The following is a 25,350-nucleotide window of genomic DNA, read 5'->3' as shown; positions in this document are numbered from 1 at the left end:
TTTTTCTCAAGTGCTCATGGAACATTCTCCAGGATAGATCATATCTTGGGTCACAAATCAAACCTTGGTAAATTTAGGAAAATTGAAATTGTATCAAGTATCTTTTCTGACCACAACGTTATGAGACTAGATATAAATTATAGGAAAAGATCTGTAAAAAATACAAACACATGGAGGCTAAACAATACACTACTTAATAACGAAGTGATCACTGAAGAAATCAAAGAGGAAATCAAAAAATACCTAGAAACAAATGACAATGGAGACACAATGACCCAAAACCTATGGGATGCAGCAAAAGAAGTTCTAAGAGGGAAGTTTATAGCAATACAATCCTACCTTACGAAACAGGAAACATCTCGAATAAACTACCGAACCTTGCACCTAAAGCAATTAGAGAAAGAAGAACAAAAAAACCCCAAAGTTAGCAGAAGGAAAGAAATCATAAAAATCAGATCAGAAATAAATGAAAAAGAAATGAAGGAAATGATAGCAAAGATCAATAAAACTAAAAGCTGGTTCTTTGAGAAGATAAACAAAATTGATCAACCATTAGCCAGACTCATCAAGAAAAGAATGGAGAAGACTCAAATCAATAGAATTAGAAATGAAAAAGGAGAAGTAACAACTGACACTGCAGAAATACAAAAGATCATGAGAGATTACTACAAGCAACTCTATGCCAATAAAATGGACAACTTGGAAGAAATGGACAAATTCTTAGAAATGCACAACCTGCCAAGACTGAATAAGGAAGAAATAGAAAATATGAACCAACCAATCACAAGCACTGAAATTAAAACTGTGATTAAAAATCTTCCAACAAACAAAAGCCTAGGACCAGATGGCTTCACAGGTGAATTCTATCAAACATTTAGAGAAGAGCTAAGACTTATCCTTCTCAAACTCTTCCAAAATATAGCAGAGTGAGGAACACTCCCAAACTCCTTCTACGAGGCCACCATCACCCTGATACCAAAACCAGACAAGGATGTCACATAGAAAGAAAACTACAGGGCAATATCACTGATGAACATAGATGCAAAAATCCTCAACAAAATAGTAGCAAACAGAATCCAACAGCACATTAAAAGGATCATACACCATAATCAAGTGCGGTTTATTCCAGGAATGCAGAGATTCTTCAATATACACAAATCAATCAATGTGATACACCATATTAACAGGTTGAAGGAGAAAAACCATATGGTCATCTCAATAGATGCAGAGAAAGCATTAAACAAAATTCAACACCCATTTATGATAAAAACCCTGCAGAAAGTAGGCATAGAGGGAACTTTCCTCAACATAATAAAGGCCATATATGACAAACCCACAGCCAACATCGTCCTCCAATTTCACAGTTTGTATGGAAACACAAAAGACCCCGAATAGGCAAAGCAATTTTGAGAAAGAAAAATGGAGCTGGAGGAATCAGGCTCCCAGACTTCAGACTATGCTACAAAGCTATAGTAATCAAGACAGTATGGTACTGGCACAAAAACAGAAATATAGCTCAATGGAACAGGATAGAAAGCCCAGAGATAAACCCACGCACATATGGTCACCTCATCTTTGATAAAGGAGGCAGGAATGTACAGTGGACAAAGGACAGCCTCTTCAATAAGTGGTGCTGGGAAAACTGGACAGCTACATGTAAAAGTATGAGATTAGATCACTCCCTAACACCATACACAAAAATAAGCTCAAAGTGGATTAAAGACCTAAATGTAAGGCCAGAAACTATCAAACTCTTAGAGGAAAACATAGGCAGAACACTCTATGACATAAGTCACAGCAAGATCCTTTTTGACCCACCTCCTAGAGAAATGGAAATAAAAACAAAAATAAACAAATGGGACCTAATGAAACTTAAAATCTTTTGCACAGCAAAGGAAACCATAAACAAGACCAAAAGACAGCCATCAGAATGGGAGAAAATATTTGCAAATGAAGCAACTGACAAAGGATTAATCTCTAAAAATTACAAGCAGCTCATGCAGCTCAATAACAGAAAAACAAACAACCCAATCCAGAAATGGGCGGAAGACCTAAATAGACATTTCTCCAAAGAAGATATATAGACTGCCAACAAACACATGAAAGAATGCTCAACATCATTAATCATTAGAGAAATGCAAATCAAAGCTACAATGAGATATCATCTCCCACTGGTCAGAATGGCCATCATCAAGAAATCTAGAAACAATAAATGCTGGAGAGGGTGTGGAGAAAAGGGAACACTCTTGCACTGCTGGTGGGAATGTGAATTGGTACAGCCACTATGGAGAACAGTATGGAGGTTCCTTAAAAAACTACAAATAGAACTACCATATGACCCAGCAATCCCACTACTGGGCATATACCCCGAGAAAACCATAATTCAAAAAGAGTCATGTACCAAAATGTTTATTGCATCTTTATTTACAATAACCAGGAGATGAAAACAACCTAAGTGTCCATCATCGGATGAATGGATAGACGATGTGGCACATATATACAATGGAATATTACTCAGCCATAAAAAGAAACGAAACTGAGCTATTTATAATGCGGTGGATGGACCTAGAGTCTGTCATACAGAGTGAAGTAAGTCAGAAAGAGAAAAACAAATATCATATGCTAATGCCTATATATGGAATTTAAGGAAATAAATGTCATGAAGAACGTAGGGGTAAGACAGGAATAAAGACAGAGATCTACTAGAGAATGAACTTGACGATATGGGGAGGGGAAGTGTAAGCTGTGACAAAGCGAGAGAGTGGCATGGACATATATACACTACCAAATGTAAAAGATAAGCTAATGGGAAGCAGCTGCATAGCACAGGGAGATTAGCTTGGTGGTTTGTGACCACCTAGAGGGGTGGGATAGGGAGGATGGGAGGGAGGGAGATGGAAGAGGGAAGAGATATGGGAAAATATATATATGTATAACTGATTCACTTTGTTATAAAGCAGAAACTAAGACACCATTGTAAAGCAGTTATACTCCAATAAAGATGTAAAAAAAAAAAAAAATGGTAGGAATGTTCTCTTCTATTTCCTGGAAGAGTTTGAGAAGGATTTCTTTAATGTTTAGTAGAACTTACCAGTGAAGCTGTCTTGTGCTGGACTTTTCTTTATTGGAAAATTTTTGATTACTGGTTCAGTATCTTATATTGTTATGTATCTATTTAGATTTTCTGTTTCATCTTGAGTCATGGTAGTTCATGTGTTTCTGAGAAATTGTTCATTTCTTCTAGGTTATCCAGTTTGTTGGCTTACAGTTGTTCATAGTATTCTCTTATAATTATTTGTATTTCCGAAAGATAAGTAGTAATATCACCACTTTCATTCCTAATTTAAGTCTTTTTTTCTTTGTCAGTCTAGGTAAAAGTTTATTTTGTTGATTTTTCTTTCAAAGAATCAACTTTAGTTCATTTTCTCTAGTGTTTTTCTCTTCTCTATTTCATTTATTTCTGCTCTTTATTATTGCCTTCCTTCTGCTAGCTTGGGGTTTTGTTTGCTTTAATTTTTTTAGTTTCTTAATTGAGATGAAGGTTTATGTTATATTTTTTTGAGATCTTCTTTTTTCATGTAGGTATTTTCAGCTATAATTTTCCCTCTGAGCTTTCACTGCATTCTGTAGGTTTTAGCATGTTGGGTTTTCATTTTCATTTATTTCGAAGTATTTCCTAATTTCCTTGGGAGTTTTTTTGACCCATTGGTTGTGTAAGAATATGTTACTTAATTTCCGCATATTTGTGAATTTTCCAATTTTCCTTCTTTTAGTGATTTTTTGTTTCATTTTGTTGTGCTCTATATGATTTCAATCTTTGAAAATATATCAGATTTGCTTTGTGATCTAACATGGAGTGTACCACTGGGGAAGCCCTATATTGAGGTTTTTAACAATGATTCTATAGCTGTCTATTTCTCTCTTCAATTCTGTCAATTTTTGCTTTGTATGCTTGCTCTGTTGCTATGTGTTATAACTTCATGATGGATTGTCATTCTTATCAATATATAATGTTCTTCTTTATCTGTTAAACAATTTTTGACTTAAATCCATTTTTCTCATGCTAGTATAGCTCCCCTGGCTCTCTTTGGATTATTACTTGCATGGAATGTTTCTTCCACCCTTTCACTTTCAACCTGTTTGTATCTTTGAATGTAAAATGAGTGTCTTGGGCTTCCCTGGTGGTGCAGTGGTTGAGAGTTCGCCTGCTGATGCAGGGGACACACGTTTGTGTCCCGGTCTGGGAAGATCCCACGTGCCGCAGAGCGGTTGGGCCCGTGAGCCATGGCCGCTGAGCCTGCGCATCCGGAGCCTGTGCTCTGCAACGGGAGAGGCCACAACAGTGAGAGGCCCGCGTACCACACACACACACACACAAATTAAAATAAATAAATAAAATAAAAGGAGTGTCTTGTGAGTGTGTTACAGATGGTTCATGAATTGTTTTTGTTCTGTTTTTTTTAATGCATGCTGCCAGTCATTGCCTTTTAATTCTAAGTCAAGAGTTTAGTCCATTTACATTCAGTGTAAATACTGATGGGGAAGTACTTCTACCATTTTGTTGTTTTCTGTGTGTCTTATGGCTTAAATCTTTTTTTGCTCCTCAGTTCCTTCCTTCTTACCTTCTTTTGTGTTTAATTGTTTTTTTTTTTTGGTAATATACTGTATTGATTTACTTCTCATTTCTTTCTTAGTATATTTTTTAGTTATATTCTTAATGGTTAATCTAAGGAGTACAACTAACAAAGTAACAACAACTTTGAATTTATACCAATTTAGTCTCAATATTATACAAAAACTCTGTTCCTTTACATCTCTGTCGTACAATAAGTTACTGTTGTCACAAATTACATTATTAAACATTGTGTGCCTGTTAGCATAGATTTGTAATTATTGCTCTATTATGTATCTTTTAAATCATAGAAAAAAGAGAAATTATAAACCAAAAATAAAATAATACTGCCTTTTACATTTACCTGTGTAGTTATTTTTAGTTATGTTATTTCTTCATATGGTCTTGAGTCATTATTTATTGTCCTTTTATTTCAGGATATTTTAGTTATTATAGTTATTCTTATAAAGCAGATCTACTAGTGATGGAATTTCCTCAGCTTTTGTTGTTCTTTCATTTTTGAAGTGTAATTTTGCTGGATATAGAATTCTTCTTTGACAGTTTTCTTTCAGCCCTTCAAATATATTATTGCCTTCTGTCCTCCATGGTTTTTGATGACAAATCAGATATTCATTCATCTTAATGAGCGAGTTCCTGGTTAGGCAAAACAAAGGCAAGCCCTTCATTGGTCCTTCAGGGAGTACCCAGACAGGTCAAAACAGAGAAACACAATTCCTTGGAAACAAAGTCTCCATAGCCCCTTTTGGAACCAGAACTCACAGTGGGAACTCCAGCTTTTGTCTTCAAGGTTGCTTCCAGGCTGGGGAGGGGATTGAGCAAAGGCAAGTTATATTGCCAGAAAGCTCTCCTACCACATTTCAGCCCCTTCCTGATTAAAAGTTTACTTGCTTATTGTGAACTTTTACTTTCTTGGAGAGTTCTGATAAAGTTGATTCTGACAGAGTTTGCAAAATATTTTTGGTGTTTTGGGGAAGGATAGGCCCCCAGAGTTCCCTTCTCTACCCTTTTTGCTGAAGTCACTCCAGAACAAGAATTTTTTTTAAAGCTAGGTTCTCTGTACTTCTAGCAGGTTGATAGCAGGTTGCAAATGAAAATACTAAGATAGGCAATCTGTTTAAAACAAAACAAAAGAAAACAAACTATCTCTTCTCAACAGCTGATCTTCATTCACTTTGTGTAGTCCTTACTTCATGAATTTGTATAGTGTATTATTTTCACAGTTAAAAAAAGTAATCTAATAATATACTCTTTTTAAAATATATAGAAATTAATAAGTCAGTTTACCATGGCACTCTTTATTTTGAACATGTTTTATGTCTTATAAGAATCCATTCAGGTCATATTTTTAAAATTTTCGAAATAGAGCTGTGATATGTTTATTTTTGTTTCTGGAAATATAATGAATTTTTAAAAATTCCTTTTCCTATTTTACCAGGTCGGTTTGAATTCCTTATAAAATATATTAAGAATTTTTATGTTATGATAGTAGAAAACAGCTAAAGAGGAAAAATGAATGTAAAGTGACAATTCCTTTTTTCTTTTTCTTGGCAGGTTATTAACAAATTCAAGCAGACTTACAACAACCAGAAATGCAGTATGGGCCCTCTCAAATTTATGTAGAGGCAAAAATCCTCCTCCAAACTTTAGTAAGGTATTTGTAAAATACACAAATTAAGGAATCTGTCTACATAAACTTTTAACTCTCCTTATTATAGAGTTTTAGAGATTAAAGGGACTTTACTCTTTTTTTAGTAATTACTTTTTTTATTGACTAGACAATATTTGCACATACATAAAATCAAAAGATATACAATGGAAAGGCTCATTTTATTTTCCAAAAAAAAATGTCTGCCAAATATCTAAGACTGAGTAACGATTAACAGTCTTTTAAGTAAAAACGATATTCCCATGGGAAAAAATAGCTAATTCAGCTTGTAACTCAAATGAGTGTTTTTCCTGGGGATCACCATCTTACTTTTTTGATATGCAGAAGTGTTCTATGTGTATTTCCCATTTTATCTCACAATATATTCAGAAGACATATATTCAAGGGTTGAGATTTAATAAAATTAGTAATTTTTACTGCTTCTTCAAGGTTATTCTTCCTCCCCACTTTTAACTACAAATGTGTGGACATGAAGAATACAAAGATCTGTGGTACATTTTGGTATCACTGCTTTGATTTGTGCAAATGTGCTGATAGTTTTACCCACCGTTTCTTTCTTTTTTTTCTTAATGTCTTTATTGGAGTATAATTGCTTTACAATGTTGCGTTAGTTTCTGCTGTATAACAAAGTGAATCAGTTATATGTATACATATATCCCCTCTTTCTTGTGCCTCCCTCCCACCTTCCCTATCCCACCCCTCTAGGTGGTCACAAAGCACCTAGCCAATCTCCCTGTGCTATGCAGCTGCTTCCCACTAGCTATCTATTTTACATTTGGTAGTGTATATATGTCAGTGCTACTTTTTCCCTTCTTCCCAGCTTACCCTTCCCCCTCCCCGTGTCCTCAAGTCCATTCTCTACCTCTGGATGTTTATTCCTGTCCTGCCCCTAGGTTCATCAGAACCTTTTTTTTTTTTTTTTAGATTCCATATATATGTGTTAGCATACGGTACTTGTTTTTCTCTTTCTGACTTACTTCACTCTGTATGACACCCACCATTTCTTTTATATTTTTCATGCAAATGTCAACAAAATGAAAAAGGCCAATTATGTGTTAGTATAATTATGAAAATAGTTTTCGCATTAAAGACCCCCTAAAGTTTTCAAGGGGGTCCATGGACCACACTTTGAGAGCCACTGCCCTATGACACTGCTTAATACCTACCTAATTCCCTCATCTTTAAGTCTTTGCTTAGAAGTTACCTGTTCCATGAGCTCTACCCTAACTACTGTATTTAGTGTAATCTATCACTATCCCCCAGCCACGGACCCCAACATTTTACTCTCATTTTTTAACACCTTTTAACATAATATGTGTTTATTATTTATATTAACTTAAAAAAAATCTTCCTCTAAAATGTAAACTCTTTAGAGTTAGGAATCTTGGTCTTTTTTGTTTACTTACATATTCCAAACTTACAGTGTAATATCACATTAATAGGGCTTAAGACTTTTGTTAAGTAAATTTTCTGTGATTTTCTATGAGAGAGATTCCTTTATCATTCAGATTTTTTTGAAATTTTATTTCCACAATCATATTTTATATTCTCAACAATAATTTTGTTTGTTCTTTGATTGCTCATCTTCATGTAGAATTTTGTTCTTTTATGGTTTCAGCAAATGTTCTTATCTGTGGATTTATAATTTTGGAAGTTTTCTTTTTTCTGATGTCTGTCTACATTTTTGTTTTGTTTATGGTTTGTTTGTCTTGATCTCTTTCCTACTGGAGGCTCTCCTTATATATCTGGTGATCCTTGACACGCTGGAAATACTCAGGAGGCAGGCACTAAAAAGCTGATTGGAAGATGGGTGTACAGGCTTGTTATCTTATGGGCTTCGTTGTAGGATAATTGGGCAGCAAAACCATATTTTCTTTGAGGAACTCAAAATTTCAGTATGTTTTCTAAAACCGTTTTGTTTCTCTAGAGACAGATTTTCCACTCTCCTATTGGAAGGTGGGTAGATTGGGTTGACTAGGTAATACCACTGGAGATCTGGGAGCTGGGAATTGCAAGAGGGCTGGAAGTTTTCAATTCAATCAGTATGTAACTTTTACTTAATCTCTATAGTTTCCAATCCAGTGTTTAATTTCAACCTCCTCTATGCTTGATACCCCAAAGTTCAGTTTCTGTAGTTCACCAGTTGTGGTCAGGTATAAATGTCTACTGGACTCCTCAAAGATGAGATTTGTATTGCTATTTCTTCTTTTCCTTGTTTCTGAGAAGCCAGAAACAGAAATGTTTTTATTTTACTTTCTTAAAATGAGAACTCTGTAGGACTTTGTTTTTTAAATCATTGAGGGTGTGTGTGTATGATTTGGACATAGACAGGGCATCCCAAATACGTATTTAATTATTTTTAAGAACTTTAAATTACCACATATCTTATTCAATATAAGATAAATAGGAATCGTAATCAGTTTCATATTTATATATAGTTTTCATGATCATAATTTTAAAACAATAGAATGTCTTAGTTTCTCTGGTATTTTTGTAGCATTAAATTTTCATTTTAAACAGAGTAGAAATAATTTTCCTAAAGAAACTTTGTTTTAGATAGAGAAAAATTTTAAATACTGGCTCTTTCTTCCCTTCCAGGTTTCACCTTGCTTAAATGTCCTGTCACGATTGTTGTTTAGCAGTGACCCAGATGTATTAGCAGATGTGTGTTGGGCCCTTTCTTATCTCTCCGATGGATCCAATGATAAGATTCAAGCTGTCATTGATTCTGGAGTCTGTCGAAGATTGGTGGAACTTTTGATGTAACTATAATTTATGGTTAATAAGTGTATGATTGTGTTTTAAGTTTAGCAGTTAGAGTAATGGCCTTCTAAACATCTCAAGAATCACTATCTTCAGGAAGGATTGAAAAGCTACCAAATCCACTCTGCAGAATAGCTATAATACTGAGAATTTGACCCTTAAACTTAGTTCTTATATCCTCTGTTTGGAACTAATCAGTTTGTTAATTAATTTTACTAGTTTTAATCTCTTCAGGAATGGGCGGGACTTAATTCAACAAGTATTTATGAAATGCCTATTACCTGCTAGTGTTGTGCAATGTATTAGTGATGTATGGAATACAGTTCCTGCTCTCACAGAACTAATAATCTAGTTAATTGTTCATTACAGTAATTAATTTGTGTATAAGTCCGTGCAGTGAAAAACATTTAGTATTTCACTTGTATTAAAGATCATGTTTCTCTTCGCTGGGCTATTATTGCTACCTTCTTTAAAAAGAACAGATTTGCTTTACAAAGAAGTTAAAAAGTTGTAAGAAAACTTGTTTTAGAAAGATATTGTAGTTTCCTCATCCTCTTCTTTTAAAAAAGTGTATAATCTTTCATCCTTTCTTCTTTTGTCAGAAAACCATTAGGTAGGCCTAAACAAGGTAGATGGTAGAAAAAGAGAGGTTCGATAAGGGGTTGTAGCCCTAGCTTGAGGACAGCATCTGAGAAGGATGGGAAGGCAGATCCAACAGGGGGATCAGATCAGGACCTAGGTTAAGGATGGCACCCACTAGAGCAGAGCAGATAAGCAGGCTGGAACAGGGGTTGGAGCCAACACACTACGAGATAGGATAGCAGCTTAGCTGGATCAGAAGACTGGTCATATATAGAGAGATTATGATCATAGAAGCCAGCTTCTTATTCTTAGAAAATGGAGCTATACATATGAAAAGGAGAAAAGCCAAAATAATCTTGTGTTATTAGATCTGAAGTAGAGGTATCAGTGTGAACTCATGGCTTTCATCATAAAAAGATAGATATAGAAAAAAATGTATATGTAAATATATGTGTATATATGTTATGTGTCCTCTTAGGGGCCTGAGAGCAGTGACACATCTGTACTAACAAGATGAGCACACCAAATGCGTAAATCTTGGTTTTTAAACACTATTCTCCACCACATAGAATCAACAGGTTCTTGAAGAAATGACTAACTCCAGGGCTGGAACTGAGAAAAAAATAAGATGAACCCAGAAAGTAATGAGTACTCAAAGAATAGAGAAATGTCAAAAGCCCACAGAAGTCCACTTGAAGGGACTCCTACTGCTTAAACCTGGGATGATTTGAGCATTGAAATAAATTGTAGTAACATAACTTATTGAATAAAATAGGAATCCATGAGTCCACACTAAAATAAGTAGATAGATCAATAGATAGAAAAGACACATAGTTGAAGTGATAGCATTAGAAAATCATCATGGGCAACAATACTAATAATTATTAATAATTCAGACAATAAATATCAAGATATGCTAAAACTTATGGTGAAAGTAGGTTAAGGAATGGGATTTTACATAGTCTAAAAGTAGTATTTCTTCACAAAACAATTATAAAGGGAAAAACAGTAACGTTAAAGTGAAGAAATCTGGGAGACACCATCTTAAGTGACCAGAGGCCAGTGCCACTATAATGGACAAAATAGATACCATATGCCATCCAATACTATGTAATGAAAAGACTGTATAGCATTTGTGACATCTCAGCCAAAAGCATATAACTTGGACTTAATCACTGAACAAAAAAACCCCCAAATAACTAGCTTGTGATTGTCAAAGGGAAAACTAAGGAACCATTTTGAGTTGAAAGAGACTAGAGAGACATGGGTGCAACACATGATTCTGGGTTAGATTCTTTGTTATAGGAATATTACTGAGATAATTAGTGAAACTTGAATGGGATCTCTGGGTAGAGAGTATGCAAGAATTTTCTGTACAATTTTTGCAAATTTTCTGTAAATTTTAGTATAGTAAGTAAGTTCATATTTTTATTACTTTTAGGCACAATGATTATAAAGTTGTATCACCTGCATTAAGAGCAGTTGGTAATATTGTGACTGGTGATGATATACAAACACAGGTGAGTTCAGACTTTAATATGATGAACTGGTGACATAATGAACTTTAAGAAGTTTATCATGTTTCATACCACTTGATTACATATTAATCAAGATGTTAGCATTACCATAATTATGCAGGCATCTACAATGTGACAGTAAGCATATTTTTGATAGTAAGCAATCCATCTCAGATACCTCTGTCTGAAAGCACTATCCTAGACCTATATTGATGTAAAGAAGTACAAGATAGGAGTTCAGCTCTTGAGGGGTTTACAGTTCAATTGAGGAGAAAATATATATTGAAACAAAGCAAATTACCTGAGGTAGTATGTTTGCTGAGAACTGATTTGTCAGTAAATAGTATAAAAATTTAAAAAAGAGATCAGTGTGCTGAGAACTCTTTGTAGATTCCATAAAGGGGTTGGAACTAAAGCTAAATCTTAAAAGTGGAGAAGAATTTCAGCAGACTAGAAGAAATTCATGTGACCGTACGTACAGAGACAGACGTGTGAGTTATGTTTAAGAAGCGTTAAACTTGACTGGTAAAGAAACTGCTAGTGAGATGGTGATTGGTTATAAATAGGTTAAAAGTGGGGTTGGAAATGGAAGGGCCTTTTATAGTAAATTGAAGACTGATTATGAGAATGGAAGGAACGATAGCAAGAAAACATTTCCAGATTGGTAACTAACTCTGTGTGTGTGTGTGTGTGTGTGTGTGTGTGTGTGTGTGTGTGTCTTTGTCTTTGTCTGCCTATCTTGGAGGATGGTGAGTGTCAAGAAAAAAAGGTGTGTTGTCAGATTGACTTCAGATGTGGGGTGGTCTTTCTTGAAGACAGAAGCTTAAACTCTGAAACATTAAATCCTCCTTTGTTTGCCATCATAAAGTAAACTTTTTATTCTAATCTACATTCTTTCAGTTTTAATATTTTAAAGTCATATTTAGATACTTACCTTAGTTATCAAACAGATCTTTAGAAATTGATAGTTATTAATTTAAAATAGCTCTTTAAAATAAAATGCACTTCTAAACATACACTGTTTTGAGCAGAATTTTGGTGCACTGCTTCATATGTTTTTAACCAAGTAAACTTAATGTAAATCATTGTGGGTACTGTGAAAATGGAACATAATTAATCTTGCCATGGAATAACAAATGTAAAGAGACAAAGCAGACTCACTTAGAAAAGGAAAATGGAAAATGGAACAGTAAAAAATTTAATGAAACAAACAGACTTATACACATTAAGGTTTCGTAACAGTTATGGAATTAGATACTTTCAGACTGTTTGAGATATGTTGATAGATAGATATATTTTTCCCTGTATATTTTTTTCATTTGGCAAAACTTAGAGGATGGTTGCTGACCAATCAATAAATCTCTCTTCAAATAGTTGTATCAGTCGAACTCTGAATGTATTTGTAAACTTGAAGGACACACCTCTGAATATGCTGCTTTTATTTGCAGATGAGTGAATTGAGAACAGGGCACTTCACTACACCAACATTGAACAACTTTTGGCAAATTGGGAGGGTAGAAGACAGCAAGTGCTTAAGTTTTACTTTGAGAGGAATTGCTTTTTTCTTTTTTCTCAATGCACTTAATGATTTTTAATGCAGAATGATTTTTGTGTTTCTAAATAGTATTTTTCTTTGAAGTTTTGAATTTTATTTATTTTTTTATACAGCAGTTTCTTATCAGTTATCTATTTTATACATATTAGTGTATCTGTGTCAATCCCAATCTCCCAACCACTGCCACCCCCTGCTTTCCCCCCTTGGTGTCCATACGTTTGTTCTCTACATCTGTGTCTCTATTTCTGCCCTGCAAACCGGTTCATCTGTACCAAATAATTAGTATATTTTTGTGTAGTTTTTCTCCAATAAAACTTTCTATTTCCATTTTTTTTGTTGTTGTTGTTTGTTTTAGGTAATTTTGAATTGCTCTGCATTACCCTGTCTCTTACACTTATTGAGTAGCTCAAAGGAGTCAATCAGAAAAGAAGCCTGCTGGACTGTTTCAAATATCACTGCTGGAAATAGAGCTCAGATTCAGGTAAATACCTTTCAGATCTGAAAAAACAAGATCTCAGGAGTCATTTTGGGCGAAAGTCAGCATTTTATCAGTGATTTGTTTTTAATGAGTTACTAAAAAAAGATTCTTAAAAGATTCTTGAAAAGTGTTTTAAAGAATTGGACTTTCCTCCTTTAAAATAATAACATTTACTTGTAGTAGGCATTCTAGTACAGTGCCTGACACATAGCATTTAGTCTTTAAAAAGGGATTGAATTTCATTAGGCTTAAATATAAGTTAGGCAATGATCTTCCTCTCAAAGCTTTTAAATAATGATTTATTAGTGTCCCATCAAGCTCCTTGAGTCAGTGATTACTAATGCATTTTGATCAATCATATGTTGATGCTTTATCATCTTTAAAATTTATATTCTGCTAATATATTCTCCAGTCTTAAAAAGAAAGTATGTGAAAGTTTGTTGGAAGATTGGAAATAAAATATTTCCAAAGATGTTTCCAAAAAGTCTGACATTTTAAAGCCAACAAGTTTCAAAATTCATCTACTTCCTAATATTTTTAAAATAGTATTTGCATTGATTATGATTATTTTTTTCTCCTCAGGGTGTTATAGATGCAAATATTTTTCCTGTATTAATTGAGATTCTTCAGAAAGCAGAGTTTCGCACCAGGAAAGAAGCAGCTTGGGCAATAACTAATGCAACATCAGGAGGCACTCCAGAACAGATAAGGTGTGAAACGGATTTTTTAAACTGTTTTATAAATGTAAATAGGACAAAATTTCAAATAATACATATTTTTTATTTGTTGATGAAACTAAAACATTATTTCTAAGTTTCTTAAGCATTTCTAATATGAAATGACAGCATTTGTTATATCAGTTATTCGTTCACAGTGATTTATTTTTTTCATTTAAAGTATAATTAACATCATTCTCCCTGGCAGACTACTTATGAAAAATCAGAGGTTTAAAAAATCTGAAGAAGAAGCCTGTGTTAATTTGAAAAATATACTATCATGGGCATTAAGTATTTTTTAGGTCATTAAAATCACATGCATGTAACTTTATAAAATGGCTAATAAATTTAAATATCCACTTATTTAAAATAAAATTGAAACAGACATTCCTAATTGGTTGTTAGCTTTACCTATGGATAGTATCTCACTTTTATTTTTCCATAAATTATTCTTTTTTTTCCTTAGGATAGCTTTTTGATTCTAGCCTTTTATTGTTTATTTATTTGTTTCTTTTACTAACAATATAAATAATAGGTATATGGGCTTTGAAGTCAGCCTGCTTTCAAATCCTGTTCCTTTAATAAAAGATGTGTGACCTTTACAAAGTCATTTAGTCTCTCTAATCCACAGTTTTCTTCATTTTTAAAATGGATTCAATAATGGATAGTACCTTGTGGTAGTATGTTGACAATTAAATGTAATTTGTACATTTAAAGTGCTTTAGCATGGTGCCTAAACGTTAAGGTCTGTACTAAGATTAGCTATTATCATTATTATAATTTATTATAATTTTTATTATCAATTCCTAAATCTCTTTTCATCTTCTGCTTTCACTCTTTTTTTTTTTTGACTGCACCTTGTAGCTTTCGGGATCTTAGTTCCCTAACCAGGGATAGAACCCATGCCCTCTGCAGTGGAAGCACAGAATCCTAATCATTGGATCGCCAGGGAATTCCCTGCCTTTACTCTTTTTTCCTTGATAGCAAAATTCTACTTTGCAATTCTATAAAAGCCTGACTTCCTACAGAATCTTCTTGTTTTGAGGATCCCTTCATGAAACTCAGGACTTTTTAGGTTTCTTGAAGTGACTATTTAGGAAATATTTTCTAATGCATATTTGATTTATTTCTTAATTTATAAAACAAGAAGTCAGTCTGCTATGCCATTTTACAAATCACGTAGAGGATTTTGAAATCTACTTATTGGGAGATCATTGTCTATTATTGCCTTCATTTCTACTGTTATCTTCTTTTCTCAGATTCATATCTCTACATGTTGATAACATCTGTCTGTGCTTTTTATTTTCCATTCCTCTTCTTTGATTTAATTAGTATTATTTCCATTTCATTTGTGTCATGAATACAAGAGTAATAAAACAAGGTCTTTCATTTGTTCTAACTTGTATTTTTTTTAATGCTGGTGTTATTTTTATCTGCTTAGGGGCCCAAAGTTTGTCCACCTATAAACAATTGTATTTTTTTCAATTTATTTTCATCTTTGTGTCTGTTCCGTATACTATTCCTTAAAATGTATTAATATGGGGCTTCCCTGGTGGCGCAGTGGTTGAGAGTCCGCCTGCCGATGCAGGGGACATGGGTTCGTGCCCCGGTCCGGGAAGATCCCACATGCTGCGGAGCGGCTGGGCCTGTGAGCCACGGCTCCTGAGCCTGTGCGTCCGGAGCCTGTGCTCTGCAACGGGAGAGGCCACAACAGGGAGAGGCCACAACAGTGAGAGGCCCGCGTGCCGCGAAAAAAAAAAAAAAAAAGTATTAGTATGAATCAGGTGTCCAAACTGAGATCATTATTTTTCTAGCCAGTTTTCACTATTTCATTAACTCTACATATATGGGAAGAAGTCTTGATCTCAGATAAGGTTCAGCATGCATATCACTAATATTTACTGAGTGCCAGTTGTTGTGCTAAGTCGTTTCAATTATTGAGCATCAGCAGTGCATCAGATACTTTCAAGTATTTTCTTTTCTTTAACTTTATAACTCTGTGAGATAGTTATTCATTCAGCAATTATATTTGATCAGTCACAGTAATAATAGTATATGGCAAGTGAGTGCTCCAGTGAAGGTATGCACATTTAAAAAAGCCAGGGGGTGGGGGGATGGAAACTGTTACTGAATACCTGCAGTATTCTTACAGCAACCTTCTGAGTTTAGTACTATTATTATTCCCACTTAAGATGTGGAAACTGAGGCACAGAGAAGTTACTCAAAAATCACACAACTAACAAGGAGTGGAATTAGGACTTGAAGCCATGCAGCCTGGCTTTAGAGCATATTTAATATGGACTTCAGGACATGCTTAATGTGGACTTTTTGCCAAGTGAACAAATCAGTTACTTTAAGGAGCTAATAACAACTAGAAAAGGAAAAAAGCATTAGGAAATTAGTAGAATAGTTACTGTGATCATTATTTATTAAAATTATTCACGACATGGCCTGTTTTGCTCCTAGAAGCCATCTATGCTTCTGAAACATAGCAGATGTTTTAGAACATTAACTACAATTGTTTTTGTGGGAAATTTCCTGAAGTTTGATTTAGATGTCTTCTCCATCTTCGTTTCTACCTATCCCCATATGACTCCATGTGTTCCATGGGCTAACTAACCATAAAAATCAAAACCAAAAATAAACCTTGAGCCCATTATTCTTAGTGCTCATATGCTATGCAAAAACAGGTGTAAGTACCAATTTGCTTGCATGTATTTTTTTCTAATATTTGTAATACCATTTATTGCTAATTATGTTAAATTATGAAACTAGGAGAGTAAGAATTTTCAGGTTCCTATGTAAGTGAAAATTTAAATTTTTTGATGTTTGAGATTGTATAGGAATACTTAATTGTTTATGTAGCATTTCACTGAAGAATATTTTTATGTCATTGCTATAAACAATATTTATTTAAATCTTTTAAAATGTTTTTTCCCCACTTTTCTTTTTTTAATTACTCTAAAGGTATTTGGTAGCCTTAGGCTGTATTAAACCACTTTGTGACCTGTTGACTGTTATGGACTCTAAAATAGTCCAAGTGGCTTTAAATGGACTTGAAAATATTTTACGTCTTGGAGAACAAGAATGTAAGCAGAATGGAATAGGGATTAATCCATACTGTGCCCTCATTGAAGAAGCATATGGTAAGCAGTCAAAAATTTATAATTACTATCAACTTTTTAAATTGAGATACAAGTGATATATTGGTTTCATGTATATAACATAGTGATTCAATATTTGTATATACTGCAAAATGAGCATAATAATTTTAGTTCATGTCATGAAACATAGTTAAAAATTTTTTTTCTTGTAATGAGAACTCTTCAGATTTACTCTCTTAGAAGCTTTCAAACATACAGTACAGTATTATTAACTATAGTCCCCATTGCTGTACATTACTTCCCCAAAGCTTGTACAAACTAGAAGTTTGTGCCTTTTGGCAGCCCCTTTCACCCATATAATTCACCCCCGACCTGCTGCCTCTGGCAACCGCCAATCTGTCTGTGCTCTGTATCTATGAGCTCGTTTTCTGTTTATTTTTTTAGATTCTACATATAAGTGATATTATACAGTATTTGTCTTTATCTATGACTTGTTTCACTGACTGTAATGCCCTTAGGGTCCATCCAGGTTGTTGCAAATGGCAAGATTTCCTTCTATTTTATGGCTGAATAATATTCCACTGTGTATGGAATGAATATATATATATATATATATACACACACACACACACACACACACATATACATATACATTTTCTTATCCATTCATTCTTTGATGGATACTTAGATTGCTTCTATGTCTGGGCTATTGCAAATAATGCTTAAGTGAACATGAGGGTTCATATATGTTTTGAGTTAGTGTTTTCATTTTCTTCAGATAAATGCCCAGAAGTAGAATTGCTGGATTATACAACACTTATATTTTTAATTTTTTGAGGAACCTCTGTACTGTTTTCCATAGTGGTTGCATCAGTTTATATTCCCACCAACACTGCACAAGGGTTCCTTTTCTCCACATCCTTGCCAACGCTTGTTATCTTGTCTTTTTCATAATAGTTATTCTAACAGGTGTAAAGTGATACCTTGTTGTGGTTTTGATTTGCATTTCCCTGATGATTAATGATGTTGAGCATCTTTTCATGTACCTGCTGGCCATCTGTGTATCTCCTTTGGAAAAATGTCCATTCAGATATTCTGCCCATTTTTTAATTGGATAGTTTGGTTTTATGCTATTGAGTTGTATGAATTCTTTATATATTTTGGATATTAAACCCCTACCAGGTATATGATTTGCAAGTACTTTCTCTCATTTCATAGGTTATCTTTTCATATTATTGATGTTTTCCTTTGCTGTGCAGAAGTTTTTTATTGTGATGTGGTCCCACTTGTTTATCTTTACTTTTGTGGTCTTTTCCTTTGGCATCAACTTCAAAATTCAAAAAACCATCGCCAAGACGAATGTCGAGGAGCTTACCACCTATATTTTCTTCTAGGAGCTTTATGGTTTCATGTGTTACATTTGAGTCTTTAATCCATTTGGAGTTAGCTTTTGAGTATGGTGTAAGATGGTGGTCCAGTTTCATTCTTTTGCATGTAGCTATCATTTTCACAGCATCACTTATTGAAAAGACTGTCCTTTTCCCCTATTGCATATTCTTGGCTCCTTTGTCATAAATTAATTGACTATATATGTGGGTTTATTTCTGGGCTCTCTACTCTGTTCCACTGATCTGCTTATATGCCAATACTATACTGTTTTGGTTATTATAGCTTTATAATATAGTGTGTAAATCAGGGAGCATGATGCCTCCAGCTGTGTTCTTTCTCAAGATTTCTTTGGCTATTTGGGTTCTTTTGTGGTTCTATACAAATTTCAGATTAATTGTTATATTTCTGTGAAAAATGCCGTTGGAATTTTGATGGAGATTGTATTGGATCTGTAGATTGCTTTGGATAGTATGAACATTTTAACAGTATTAATTCTTCTAATCCATGAGCATAGAATGTCTTTGTTTATGTGTGTCTTCTTTAGTTTCTTTCATCATAGTTTTCATTGTACAGGTCTTTCATGAACCTTCTTGGTTAAGTTTATTCCAAGGCATTTTATTCTTTTTGATGGAATTGTAAATGGGATTGTTTTCCTTATTTCTCTTTCTGATAGTTTGTTATTAGGGTATAGAAATGCAACAGATTTTTGTATATTGATTTTATATCCTGTGGCTTTACTGAATTCATTGATTAGTTATAACAATTTTTTGGTGGGGTCTACAATTTTCTGTATATAATATGTCATCTGCAAATGGTGACAGTTTTACTTCTTCATTTCTGAATTGAATGACTTTTATTTCTTTTTATTGCCTAATTGCTCTGGCTAGGACTTCCATTACTATGTTGAATAAAAGTGATGAGAATGGACAATCTTGTCTTGTTCCTGATCTTCGAGGAAAAGCTTTCAGCTTTCCACTGTTGAGTATGATGTTACCTGTGGGCTTGTCATATATGGCCTTTATTATGTTAAGGTACATTCACTATATACCCACTTTGTTGAGAGTTAGTCAATTCTTAATTATCTACCATAGGCATTTTCCCCCTCTAATTCTATAAAAATATTTTGTGTAAAAGCAGTATAATATTTTTGATATCTTTTTTTTACAGTTACCCTTAATTCTATTATCTTAACAATTTCTTTTTATTATTTACCATCCTTTTTACATTGTCCTTATGCAGAATTAGTTTACATTGATATAATTGCAGTCCATGTATAGTTTGGTGTTCTACTTTTAACATTTTGGAGAAATTTTACATTTTCTCCAAACAATACATAATTTCTATGATTTGCATAATTTTCTGTGATTTGCAATAGCCACATAATGTTATAAAAAGAGAATGTTGCATGCTGTTTTAGCCATATTAAGTGGGGTTTTAGCCACACTCTTGTAGTTGACCATTAGTTTGTTTCCAATTTGTTTTGCACTTTACATATGCCAAAATAAACATCTTTCTGATACTTATTTTTTAATATTTTTATTAAGATATTATATCATATATTTTAATATTTATAATATACAAAATAATAACATACAAATAATACAAAATATACAAAAATATAATATTTATTAATATTTTTCTTCTGTTGAGTTAATACTTGGGGATAAAATTTCAAGGATATTATTGCTGAGCTTGGGCACAAACTTCTTTTTAAGTTTTTGATATGTTTTCTCATTTTGCTTTCTGAAGGCATGTTACTTGGCAGTGTCACTGCCTCTTACTTGTTTTGTTGATTTTGTTGATTTAGCCAATGTAAAATGGTACCACCAAGTTGTTTTTCTGTGTTTCTTGTTTTATTTCATTTAGCAAGTGGTGTGTATTTTCCATGTGTTAGTATATTTCCTTATCTCAATTACATCTTTATTATACTTTGTCCAGTTACCAACTTGTCGCTTTTTGTAAAATTTTGAATTAATTTTATTTTATAGTTTATTTTAATACAACTTTTCTCCCATCCTTTTTACCTTTTTAATTTAATGAGATAAACTGTGTTCTTTTATAATTAATAAATGGTTCAGCCTAATATTCTATTCCTTCAAAGTTTACAAAGTCATTGTCCTCACAGAGATTTGATGAAAATTATTTTATTTATTGGCTAGATTTTTCTGATTGGAGTCTTAAAATATTTAACTTAACTCACATGGAATTTATTTTAGGATAACACATGAATCTAAGTCAGTATTTTTTCCTCTCAATATATTTCCATTAAATATTCACTTTCTGTCTTAAGTCCTATTATATTATATGGTTGAGTCAAGCTTTTATTTGTGATTCTTGAACCAAGCCTGGGAGATCACTTTGCCTTTATTTCAAATTATATAATGTCAATGGTTAAAACATCATATAAATAAAAGTTATCAATCACTTATATAAGAATATTTCCTTACTACAATCATTATTTTGATCCCAAGTTATACTAGAGTTTAGGCTATTCTATGATTGTATATAGATGTGACTACTTTGCTTATTCCTTATATCCTGCAATCATATAATTGAAGAGGTTTATCTGTAATAAGTGAAAAAGATTTTTAGCATCACCCAGACTTGTATGTAGATTATTTTCTTGTGAGCAATAAAATAGAGCACTGTAGATTCTCCTTATACTATCGAAATGAGCTTTTTCAGTTTCACTTATAGGCTGTATTGGATTTGCAAATAGTATTCATTTATCCTTATTGATACATTTTGGCTCATTCTGTGAGAGAACTTGTGTGGTAGCTTGCTTGTATTTTAGTTTTTTTTATTTTTATTTTGTTGTTTTCCCTTTTTGTGCTTTTTATTTAGCACAGTTACTCTGGAAACAACTTGTGGAGTTACATAATGTAAAACTGTCATTTTAAAATTCAGAAACTAAAGTACAGAGGAACCAAACTTATTTGGGAAAAATCACACAACTAGAAGGGTGGAGTCTATGATCTTCTTACTCCCCAGCCTGTGCTTATTCTTCATACCACATTGCCCCATTCTTTCATCCTTGAAGTATAAGGCATAAGTGTTGGCTATCAGTATGTGCAAAAATTAGATTAAAGTTATGATATCACTTATATGTAGAATCTAAAAAATACTACAAACTAGTGAATATAACAAAAAAGCAGACTCTTATAGAGTAAACTAGTGGTTACCTGTGGGGTGGGGGAGTGGGAAGTACAAACTATTGGGTGTAAGATAGGCTCAAGGATGTAGTATACAGCACAGGGAATATAGCCAATATTTTGTAATAACTGTAAATGGAAAGTAACCTTTAAAAATTGTATTTTAATCTTTTTAATTAGATAAAAATAACAATCCAATTGCCAGTGGACTGATGGATGCTATTGATTCATTATTTTGACTTAAATATATGTTGAAATTCGAGTAACAACTTTGTTTTTGTACATATGCTTTGCGTTAATAGGCCTGGATAAAATCGAATTTCTTCAAAGTCATGAAAATCAGGAAATTTACCAAAAGGCTTTTGATCTGATTGAACATTACTTTGGTGTAGAAGATGATGACTCCAGTATTGTACCTCACGTGGATGAAAACCAACAACAGTTTGTATTTCAGCAGCAGGAAGCACCAATGGAAGGGTTTCAACTTTAACTTGGTAGGAGGAAAAATTAATGGCTAAAAAGGGTAGCTTCAGATATCTCCCTTTTCTTGTAATGTCATTAGGAATATTTGATGTGTTTTTATGTAGAACAAAAAAGAAAGACGTTAATGCACTTTTAAAAAGCAAAACAAAAGTTTCCATCCATATGCAACCTTTTATTATAGTTTTGTTGTTATTTTGGTGTGCCTGTATATATGTCTTTCATCGTTTTTTTTGTATCTATTTGTGAACAGTTAAATACATTATGAGATTATTTAATAATTTAAGCCTGAAAAGGAAAACTTTAGTAAAGTATTACAATAATGGTTCTGAATTTTTCTAGCATTCTTAGAAACTGCACATTAGCAGTACAGCTGTCGATAATTGCATTTTGGCAGTAAGTTTGATATGCCCATTCTTACTAAATCTACCTCTCAAAGCAAAAACAAAACAAAAGAGCTTCAGAAGCATGAAACAGAGAAAAAGCTAAATTAGAATGTGAAAATAGCTATTACCTTAAATTATAAATCACTGTGCTATGTTATACTTTGCAAAAAAAAATGACTACAGAAAACCTGTAAAAGTTACTTATAAAATACAGAAGAAATATTGTACTGATAATCAATTAAAATGTGGCAATTGTGAAGAGAGAAGCTGTTCTTCATGTTGAACACATTAAAATGATTACACAACATTTAAATGTTTGTGTTTTTAACATATAAACGCTATTATATTAGTATATTTTGTATTTTGACCAAATATGCCAACATTTTTGAAATAGTGTTTTATTATTTTTTCACTGCTCATTTTAAAGAGCATCGTGAGATGCCATCATGAATCTAAAGTAGTGCTGCATAGCAAAAATAATACTGTATTCCTTTCTCTGATTTTTCAGAGCAGTAATTGAAAAGTTTCACTTTCGATGTAATAATGAACTTAGGTACTTGAATGGCAAAATTCTCCTGAAGAAATCACCTTGTTATGTGTTAAATTTTATTAAATGGACTTAATGGTTTGGACACAAAAGGATGCTATTCATGAAAATTACTAAGGATTCTTTAATTGGTTGAACCCTATATTAGGATTTTTTTCCCCTTTGGTGATCCTCAAAGGGTCAAACTGCTGCTTGTTAATGAACCATCGTATTAGATTACATTTGTATCAGATTCGTCAATATGATGTATGTGTTTATGTATTAACAGCAAAAACCTCTTCATACTGTGGAACTTTAAAAAAAGTTTCAATAGAAAATTATATATATATTTATTTACAGATACATATATATGTGTGTGTCTGTGTGTTTTTCTCACGGTACTAGGTAGTTTTCTAAGCAGATATGGTACTGTTGAATCAGTCTTTTCATTAGTATAGTTATGTGCAGGCTATTTACATTTCCAATTGTATACCTAAAATACTTGTTTAAAACTTAGTTTACTGATGTTTTAAGATGGGAACTAAAAGCATTTTTGATATGATTCATAGTCTATTCTGTAAAGGAAGGTTTCATTTATGATAGCATTTATAATGTTTCTGCTGGAAATCAGAGGTATGTTACAAGAAGGAAATGTATATAGGAGTACTTTTAAATAGTGTGACACTTTGTAAATTAAATATCATGAAACTAAGCTTTTGGCAAGACACTTAAAAACCTACAAGCTATACAATACAGGTTTAAATGGTGTCCACAATGCTGACTGCATCTGCCAAACCTCTTTTATATTGTTAAGTAGAAGATTGTATCTGTGCCCTTTTTATTGTAGTAGAAGTTATGAAGTTCAGTATATGTATATTCAAAAGAACAGGGTAGTTATATTAAAGATCACCAAATTGATGGTGAATTTATCAGATAAACACTTTCTTGTGATGCAGATAGTCTATAAGTATCAGGTGACAGGGTGTTCCACTCTTTCTAATCAACTGAACTTGTTAATGCAGCATAATTCATAAACTAACCAGCTGTGCCTGCTTTTTTTTTGAGGACCCTGTAGTCACATTAATAAATCTTTAAGCTAAGTCTTTCAAACAAAATAGTTCTTACAGAAGGAAAAATAATAGAATGACCTTTGAGGGGAGGATTTTTAAATTTTTGCCAGTGAAATAAGCATTATATCTCTAAGTATAGAATTTGACCATATTTTAAGCATTTATATATAAAATTATATTTAATTCATTGGATCTGTTACTTGGGTAATTAATTTGATTAGATGTGAATGCAAGGGGTAATATGTAATAGTTGGTGTGGTGATGACTTTATTGAACCAATACTAGCAAATACTTTGTTCCTAAAAATTTTTTTAATATGACTACTCTTTTCAAATGTACTATTTTAAATGCTCCAAAATGTATTTTCATTAATCTTCACTGACCCTTGTGGGAAAATTTTTCTTTTTTCAACTTGCTTTCCTAAGATTTATTATATTTTAATCCGAGAGAAACTGTGCCAAAAAAAAAAAAAGAAAACATGTTGTAAAAGGGCAATGCATACAACATTAATGTAAAAATCAAGAGAATACTTGAAAGAGTCCTTTACATTTATTGAATTAAATTCGGTGTTTTATTTTTGTCTAATTTGAATTTTTACTAGCTGATCTATGCAATTATGCTTACTTGTTTTATATTTGTAAGTACTTGACTCAATGCCCTGGGGTTTTTTTTACTCTAAGTTTTATTTTGAAAATTGTTCCTAGAACTTAATTTTTAGTGTCATTTTATTCACTTGCTGGTAGCACTAGAACAAGCCAGCAAAAAATAAAAACCAAAAAAAAGTGATAAAATCTGTTGGCACAGAAACAGCATATCATTTGGTAACTGTAAAACCTATTTGCAGATAAAGGTTGATTTTTTGGATAAAGGACTTTTGTTGGACAAAGATTACTTCATATTTTTTCTTCATATTTTGCCTTCATATTTTTTGCCTTCATATTTTTTCTTAAGGAAGTTGCCTTCATATTTTTTCTTCTCTCAAGAAGGAGCATTATGGATAAAGTAATTATAATACAAAGTCTTCGTGGATTTTTGTTGCTGTTCTAAATTCAGCAATCTACTGGCTGCTTTGTGAAACTGTGAAATCAAAGTAATTGTTGTTAACCTTTACTCATTTTAGTTCATAGCATTACTGTTTTATGAAATGTAACATATTAGGAGCCAATATGATGGATCTCTAAAAGGATAATGCATCTTTAAATTCTAATTGGGAAGTGGGATGAGGGGAAGATATTCTTGCCAAACTAAATAAACCAACATTTGAGTAGTATGCAATATTATGAAATGTTACAGCACTATATTAAAAATAATAAAATACTATTTTACGATTGCA

At 32.8% G+C, this 25,350-nt stretch overlaps 1 protein-coding gene across 2 annotated transcripts in view; it reads left to right on the top strand.

The window, feature by feature from the left end:
* KPNA5 (karyopherin subunit alpha 5) overlaps positions 1 to 25,350 on the top strand; it is a 49,835-nt gene extending 24,485 nt beyond the window's left edge. The window contains exons 8-14 of one of the 2 annotated variants that reach the window (XM_032651786.1): positions 6,185 to 6,284; positions 8,898 to 9,061; positions 11,086 to 11,164; positions 13,072 to 13,197; positions 13,777 to 13,904; positions 16,878 to 17,056; positions 21,858 to 25,350. In XM_032651786.1, coding sequence (XP_032507677.1) covers positions 6,185 to 6,284; positions 8,898 to 9,061; positions 11,086 to 11,164; positions 13,072 to 13,197; positions 13,777 to 13,904; positions 16,878 to 17,056; positions 21,858 to 22,045 — 964 coding nt within the window. In that variant the 3' untranslated portion in view covers positions 22,046 to 25,350. The remainder of the gene's footprint in view (positions 1 to 6,184; positions 6,285 to 8,897; positions 9,062 to 11,085; positions 11,165 to 13,071; positions 13,198 to 13,776; positions 13,905 to 16,877; positions 17,057 to 21,857) is intronic. The other variant, XM_032651788.1, reaches the window with a different exon arrangement.

This window comes from Phocoena sinus, chromosome 12 (genome assembly GCF_008692025.1).
Source record: "Phocoena sinus isolate mPhoSin1 chromosome 12, mPhoSin1.pri, whole genome shotgun sequence".
NCBI lineage: Eukaryota > Metazoa > Chordata > Mammalia > Artiodactyla > Phocoenidae > Phocoena > Phocoena sinus.
Note: the sequence above shows the minus strand (reverse complement) of the source record. Positions and strands in the feature narration are given on the sequence as shown.